At 37.4% G+C, this 7,950-nt stretch overlaps 1 protein-coding gene across 2 annotated transcripts in view; it reads right to left on the bottom strand.

The window, feature by feature from the left end:
- SLC6A1 (solute carrier family 6 member 1) overlaps positions 1-7,950 on the bottom strand; it is an 84,088-nt gene that overhangs the window by 29,081 nt on the left and 47,057 nt on the right. For both annotated transcript variants that reach the window (XM_072420986.1, XM_072420987.1), the window contains 2 exons: positions 1,245-1,376; positions 517-617 (listed from right to left, as the gene is read on the bottom strand). In XM_072420986.1, coding sequence (XP_072277087.1) covers positions 517-617; positions 1,245-1,376 — 233 coding nt within the window. The remainder of the gene's footprint in view (positions 1-516; positions 618-1,244; positions 1,377-7,950) is intronic.

The raw sequence follows: 7,950 nt of genomic DNA, 5'->3' as shown, positions 1-7,950 counted from the left end.
GGGTGATCCAGCAAACCTGAAACAGATTTCCTAAAATTACTTTGCTATTTGTTAGCAAATGTTTTGAATTGTGAACCAGATCCATTCCAGGTTTGCTGGATCAACCAGCTTCACTAATAAATGTGTATTTTCTGCAGCTTTTTTAAATCAGGCCCATAAAGTTAATAGGTTAATTAATTTAAGTGAATTAATTCAGCACCATGGCCAGCAAATCTCAGATGCCAGGTATTATCAGCATGTTATTTTGAGCACATTTGCTTGCAGTGCACCACCTTCTACAGTGGCCAACCTGAATGAGTCCGTAGGGGACAAAACTAACATCAATTTAGGTACTTACAGTAGTTAAGTTAAAAAATACATATTTATTAATAAAACAGATGCATTCATCTGTGTCATTTAAAGGGAAGAATGGAAGCCTGCTTGAAATTTTGGACTCCTATGGAATACACTTCAAAAAATCACATATTAAATCGCCTAATCAATTACGCTCATCAATGCAAATTTAGCAATACTTACCATGGTGAATGAGTTATATAAATAATAAATGGCCCAGGCAATAATAACAATGTAGTAAATATTTAGCCAGAAGGACAGAACAGCAGCAGCCAGTCCCACACCTGTAGAGAAAACAAATGTGCAGTAGGTTTATACGATTATATTTTTACACTATGCAGTTGTCTCATACATTAATTTTCATGCTGATTTGCCACATATCTCTTCATGTTTTCTTTGTAATAGATTGAAAGACTCTGGCTTTTTGTATACTCTATAGTGTAGACCTTATATTATATTAGTTTGAATAATAATTTTGTAATCCCATTTTGGAAAATATTTGGCTTATCAAATGTAGTGTTATGGTGTATAATGTAAGAAAATGGGATAAATCTATTCCAGGTAATGGGAAAAGTTCTGTCCGATCCAGGGTTCCTATAAAGTTTGTCTTCCCAACCTTTTGTTTGGATCAGAAGTGCTTCCTACCTCATACAAGTGCAAAAAGCAGCTTAATGTTAGTGGGTGCAGCGTAGAAGGTCAAATATGGGTTAGAATGAGGCCAACTGATGATCTATTGTATCTAGCATTGAACAAGTATTTTAAACTGATGACAAAGGAATGTATTAATTACTTGGACACAGTAAACCTATTTGTAGATACTTCTCCATACTAAACACACGATAAAAACAAGTAATATAAATATGGCAAATACAATTATCATTTACATAATTTTAATAGGATTTCTCACATACCTTTAAACATTGGAGCAAGTTTCCATACACCAAGCCCTCCAATAGATGTGTATTGTCCCAGAGTACACTCCAGTAAAAACAAGGGAACGCCAGCAAAGATTAAAGTTAAAAAATATGGGATAAGAAAAGCCCCTAGAAACAAAAAAAAGTCAAATTACTAAAATTAGTGTAAGAGTATAATCTTGTACAGCATACAAAATCTGACCCAGACACATCAAATACAGATAAATCATTGGGTTCCAAACTGAGAGGAATAAATCTCCAAGTGGCATATTATATTTACTGAGGATCCCACCCATTAATTACAAAGTTTATAGCAATTTGGTCATTTACATCATAGTAGCAATTGCAGCCTACATTATGTAATACCAGAGAAGAGGACCAAGGGACCCTACACCATTCTTTGAAGGATTAATCAGCAACATTGCATTTGGAAGATTAATTTTTATCAACTAGAGTAGTGGTCACCAACCCTTTCGGACCTACGGACCACTAAATATACGGACTCCGGACCAGGCATGCGCAGGGCCCACAGACACAACCCGCTCACCACCCTAAGCCTGCCATCCGTATGGGAGACATGGTTCGTGGCTCTGGCATGTGCCCCCCCCTGTGGGGTCCTTCCCCTGACCCTGCTCCTCGGTGCACTGGCCAGAGCCATGGGCCACCAAAATTTTCTTGTGGACCACCAGTTGGACAGCTGAGCTGAATAAAGAACTAGAGATAAGCAAGTTTTTAAAACTCGATCTTGTGGCAGCCACGGCTGCATTTATTGATCAGCTCAGTGTGCGATCCCCGGCACTAGAGGTTAAATGAGGACAAGTCTCCCCATTCAAAACCTCCAGTGCTCTCTGATTGGCTGAGGAAAGGACGCTTGAGCATCATCAGGATTTTCCTTTCCTCAGCCAATCAGAGAGCACTAGAGGTTTTGAATGGGGAGACTTGTCCTCATTTAACCTCTAGTGCAAGACATCGGATTGTGAGGGCTGCATGAATGAATGCAGCCCTGGAAATCCACTGCGATGTCAGGGCACTAGAGATTATTTAACTTCTATTCCCTGGGGATCGCACACAGAATTCCCAGGACTGCATGAATGAATGCAGCCCTGGAAATCCACTGCGATGTCTTGGCAACAAAGGATAATTAACCTCTGGTGCCAAGGAATCACACACAAGAGGATTCCCAGGACTGAATGAATGAATGCAGCCCTGGAAATGCTCCAGTACTGAGTTCCTGGAATTTCCGATATGTCCGGGAAATCGGTTGACCGACCCATCTGAAGTTCGAGAAAAATTTTTGCGCGGATGCCTGAGGAATTCTCACTAATAATATCCCTTTATTATCCCTTTAAAGAACCTCCAAGGCTGCCATTTTCACTGAGCACTACTCTGTTGTAGTTCAATTGTCTCCTGAAGCCTGCTTGGGAACTTTTGAAAGACCAGTGGTAATAACTACAACTCTCATTAAAAGTCTTGTGATGAGAAAGAGTGCTGAAGAAGAAGGGTTATGTAAGACCAGGTCTGTAAAATTTACAAATGCACAGAACAGTGTGGTCAAGCTCTGTTGACTTTGAGACATGTGACCTGATTTAGCTCTCCAAGCCTGGAGAAAATACAGTTTCATAAGTGAACCTGGGTGATCCAGCAAACCTGGAATGGATATGCTAAAAGTCATTTACTTTTTGTTAGCAAATGTTTTTAATCCTGAACAGAGCTATTCCAGATTTTCTGGATCATCCAGGTTCACTAAGGAAAGTGTATCGTCTCCAGCCTTGGAGAGCTTACATAAATCAGTAGATTCAGTGATATCCTATATTTGTGTTGTTGATTTGATTTTAAAGTACAGCATGGGTAAGAAAAACATATTGGCTGTCTATGTTTACCTGCCTCTAAAATGCTAGCTATTTGGGCATCCCTGATCTTTTTAGGGAAAAACTGATGAAAATGTCAGCCCATTAGGGTTTTATTAGTCTAACAGTCAACAAACGAAAGCCTACCAATATTAGGACACTTCTTTACCAATGCCTCTATCTAGGGGCCTAGGGCTCCACCTTTGCATTATTACATTCAGTTTTCACTCCAGTCATCGACCTAGAGCAAGAAAGTAAGCAAGGCATAAAAAATGGTATTGACTATACTTACACTTTAATTGCAAAGTGTTCAGAAATTACCACCAATGATATATATATATATATATATATATATATATATATATTTATATATATACAGACACATTTTAATATATTTTACATACTAAGTACACACAGTAAAAGCCTAAAAATATCTAACAAAGATAACAAATTGCATACTGTATATTTTCTTTAGTGTATAACTTTAATGATATATGACAATGATAATAATAATTATAATTATTTCAAATAAATACTTTAGAATGTAAGACCATTCACATACTGTATTTGTATTTCAACTGAGACTGTCTGCCAGAAGTTTGGATTTAAAGGAGTGCAGAATAGAGATTTTAGAGTTAGTGATTCTTAAAATATTCAATTTACTCTCAGTTAGAAATTAAGTGCACATTTTGGTAAAATAAGGAAGGTGACATTTTGCTGAGAAGCGCATTATTGTTATAATCCTTTCTGAAGATTAAGCTCAGTGCAGTAGTACAGTACTTCAGAGCATTTGTATAATTAAAACAGCATGAAATTCCTATCTTTCTGATTGCATATTTGATAAAGTTCTCTTTCTGAACCAACTGATAACTTGACGTCTAATGTTTAAAGGGATAATACGCTCTTCCATTTGGTAAGAATTGATTTGATGATATTTCCTGAATATTTGTAAAAAAAAATAGCAAAGTAGTACTTGCCTTTCATCTTCCCTCAAAGCTTTCTACCAATGTAAAACAACACAGAAGTAGTTGGTTTTATGTAAAAGCAACTTAGTATTAGGTATCTATTGGCTACCTACTGCAAATGACGGTTCAGTCGATTAGAATAGAATGGACAGACAAATAAAATAACTTCTGTTATAGGTCACTGCTTAATACTATCAGTTCCTAAAATTACAGTGGAACATCCAGTTGTTGTTGGGGAGAAACTGTATCTCTACATGCAGCTAACATTTTATCCAACATTTCAATATCTTTAGCCTGAAATTGTTGAAAACAAAGCAAATATATCTGTCAAAAACTGCTAGGACCGGTTCTCTTTAGGATTTTGTTAGCATCCGGTGGCAAACAACATGGAAAACACTATTTTAGCAATTTTTTTAACTTTTATCATAAAGTTTTTAGCATAAGTATTGCTATAACTTTTTATGTTGATAGCATTTTATTGATAATATATTGTTAGTTATCATTTCATTTTTATATGTTAGCATTAGTTCTACTCATAGGTGTAACTACTAAGGTAAAGGCCCCAGAGCAATGTTGTACCAGGGTCCTTCCTTGATGGGAACTTCACATACCTTATTCAATCAACTGAATTAGAGGACATGCATGTTAGTAAAGGGGATATGCATGGCATAGTTACATAGTAGGTTAGGTTGAAAAAAGACCATCAAGTTCAACCACTAGGGAAATAAACAAATTTCAGATATAAAACCCTATAAGATATAGTTGGTCCAAAGGAAGGATAAAAAACCTTGGTACAATTTGCTTCAACAGGGGGAAAAAATCCTTCCTGATTCCACGAGGCAATGGGATGCTCCCTGGTCAACAGTCTCTGTTATCTTTACTTTAAAGCCTTAATACCCAGTTATACCCTGTGCTTCTAGAAAGCACCCAGCTTTTTCTTGAAGTAAAAAATCCTTTCCTTATCGGGAGCTTAAACTTCTTTTCCTCCAGACACAAAGAGTGCCCCCTTGTTCTTTGTAATGATCTAAAAGTAAATAATTGGGAAGAGAGTTCTCTATATGGACCATTTATATATTTATACAGGGTGATCATATCCCCCCTTATACGTCTCTTCTCAAGGGAGAATAGATTCAGTTCAGCTAATCTCTCCTCATAGCCGAGCTCCTCCATTCCTTTTATTAGTTTAGTTGCCCTTCTCTGCACTCTCCAATTCCACAATGTCCTATTTGTGAACTGGTGCCCAAACCTGGTCTGCATATTCCAGATGTGGTCTGACCAATGCTTTGTACAGGGGCAGGATTATGTCTCCACCTCTGCAGTCTATTCCTCTTTTGATACAAGTACTTTACTAGCTTTAGATATATCAGCTTAGTATTACATGTTGTTATTAAGTCTATGATCTACCAGAACCCCCAGATCCTTTTCCATTCCTGACTCCCCCAAACCATACCATAGTGGTAAGGGCAAATACATAGCAGAGCTAGGCAGGGATACTACAGGATTGATGACCAAATGCCAGGGACACATTGAGAAACATTCCTGCACTTTCTGTGTAATTCTGTTCACTGGGGGCCTGTAAGTGTGCTAAAGAACTTGTTTTAGTCCATCCCTCAGCAGGAGCCAAAAAAACTGGTGAATCATTACTGGTCTGTAAAAGTTCACACACAAAACTAGAGAAACAAAGAAAGGTGTAAGTGTCAATGGGTTCACAGTTTTCCATATCTCAGAAGAACAGAAAGGGGTACTTAGGCTAAAAACACTAATGTGAGAACTGCTATCTATTGCTGATTCAAGAAAATGAAGAATAACTTTACCAAATGGTAAGCCATACCTTTCTTTTTGAAACTTGTAAAAATTCCTCTACCTTGCTGAAAGTGAGTAGTACCATTTCCCTGCATAATGGGATTTGAATCGAGCAAGCATTAGAATCTAGAACAAGTATCTTCAGACCTCCTCAGTTCCTCTCTGATGGACCATGCAGAATATCTAGTCTGCTCATCCTCTTCTATGCTGTCCTGGTCATTCAGCTTTTTGCTTTCTGTTCTATCAGATATTTATTCTCAGCTTCCAAGGTGTTACCTAGGGTGGTCTGTACACAAATGCCATCAGGCAAAAGTCCATTCAGGAATGTGCTGATACTGTGGGTCTGATTTATGAAAGCTCTCCAAGGCTGGAGAGGATAAACTTTAATTTCTTAAAATCATTTGCTATTTGCTAGAAAATGTTTTGAATCTTGGACCAGATCCTTTCCAGGTTTGCTGGATCACCCAGCTTTATTAAATCAGGCCCAATGTGACAGTGGTAGTGCTGTGAGTTTAGAAAGCCATGAAAAAAACAGTGTTGCAAGAATGTTGACACAGATCATAATACTAAGTGCCTGCACAGCACAGGCACAATAATACCAAAATAAGACTTGTGATTTATTGTGCTACCTACCAGTGGCAGATCTGCTATCAAAATTTAGTCAAAATCTGTTTAGAAGACAAATTTAGCATGGGGGACAGTGGTATGGAGCAACGTTTTATATTCTCCCAGTGTTAGCACAGAAGAGAAGGTTGTGCATCCTGATCTAAAACAGGTGACTACTATAGATTCATCTATATCCTCTGGATTTTAGCCACTGGTCACTAAGATTCCGGACTCCTCCATTGGCTCCCAAGGATAAATCTTTTGCCACCATTGTGATGATGTTACAAGAAGAGGGATTACACAGTACAGGGTCAATGTAATTAAAAAGTATCAAGACACATCACACAAGGGGCAGAGAGGTAGGTTTAGAGTTATAGTTTGTAGTTTAGAGATACACTTTAAAATCCCAAAGGAAAAGCCCAGTAAAAGGGGACTAAAAACATAAATGGGCATTTTTCCATACAAGCCCTGTAAAAAGTGTTTTTTGTTATTCACATGTATATTTATTAAGTTTATATATACAGAACATGCTTTAAGCTACACAATGCAATTTATCCCAGATTACTCCCTAAAGATCAGTGCTACTCAGTACTTGCTTGCTTGGCAGAGATTTGACACAGTAATTTTAAAGTACAAATAACAAAAAAGGAAAAGGCAGCTTTGTATTCACTTATGTAAAGGCTTGATAGAGGCAACATTATTCTATTGCTTTGACCTTTTCTGTAAATAGTAGATCTGCTACCTGCATTACTGTGAATGTACTATAGTTCAATAATCCTTTCACAGATGAAGTTACCATGTGGTCATGACAAATGTTTAACACACTTTATAGACCTTTCCACTCTTATGCAACTTAAACAAAAGGCATATGGTGTTTTTAATTCCTTTTGTGTATTTCTGTAATCTGTAAACTACAGTGATCCTATCTGTTTATTACTAGAAGCGATCCCCAAGCAAGGATTGTATTTTCTTTGCCACTTGAATTTTGAGTTTTGAGGGCTGTGCAATACAGGTACTAGCCTGTTTTTCTTTATGTTTATTGATGTAACCCAACCATTATCAAACAAAGTTTTGTGCAACCACGTCCTCCAATGGTTTCCTAGAGTTCCATGAACTGTCAGTGGTTGATCCTTCATTTGATGAAGCCTGTATCATTCTGAAGCTAACGCCACTTGGTGGAGCCAAATATATAACACTAATGATCTATTTAGTTATTTAAAGGGTGGTATTCTAGCCAAAAGTGAAAAATTGATTATTTATCACTCTAGCCGCTTTACCCTAAAAACCCTCAAATATTAACCCTTAGGGGTTCTCTGAAATACCAAATTTATTTAGTTTTCGTAGTAGGTTCTTTAGAAAGGGTGACCTTGTTAATTAGCAAGATTAGGAGTGGGGTACAGGTGCTACATGGTGGGTAAAGGGTTGAATATTTGGTACACTTCAAGTCTTTTCCCTTGTAGGCTTCTCTATTACAAGTATGTC

The sequence above is a fragment of the Pyxicephalus adspersus genome, chromosome 8, assembly GCF_032062135.1.
Source record: "Pyxicephalus adspersus chromosome 8, UCB_Pads_2.0, whole genome shotgun sequence".
Taxonomy (NCBI): domain Eukaryota; kingdom Metazoa; phylum Chordata; class Amphibia; order Anura; family Pyxicephalidae; genus Pyxicephalus; species Pyxicephalus adspersus.
Note: the sequence above shows the minus strand (reverse complement) of the source record. Positions and strands in the feature narration are given on the sequence as shown.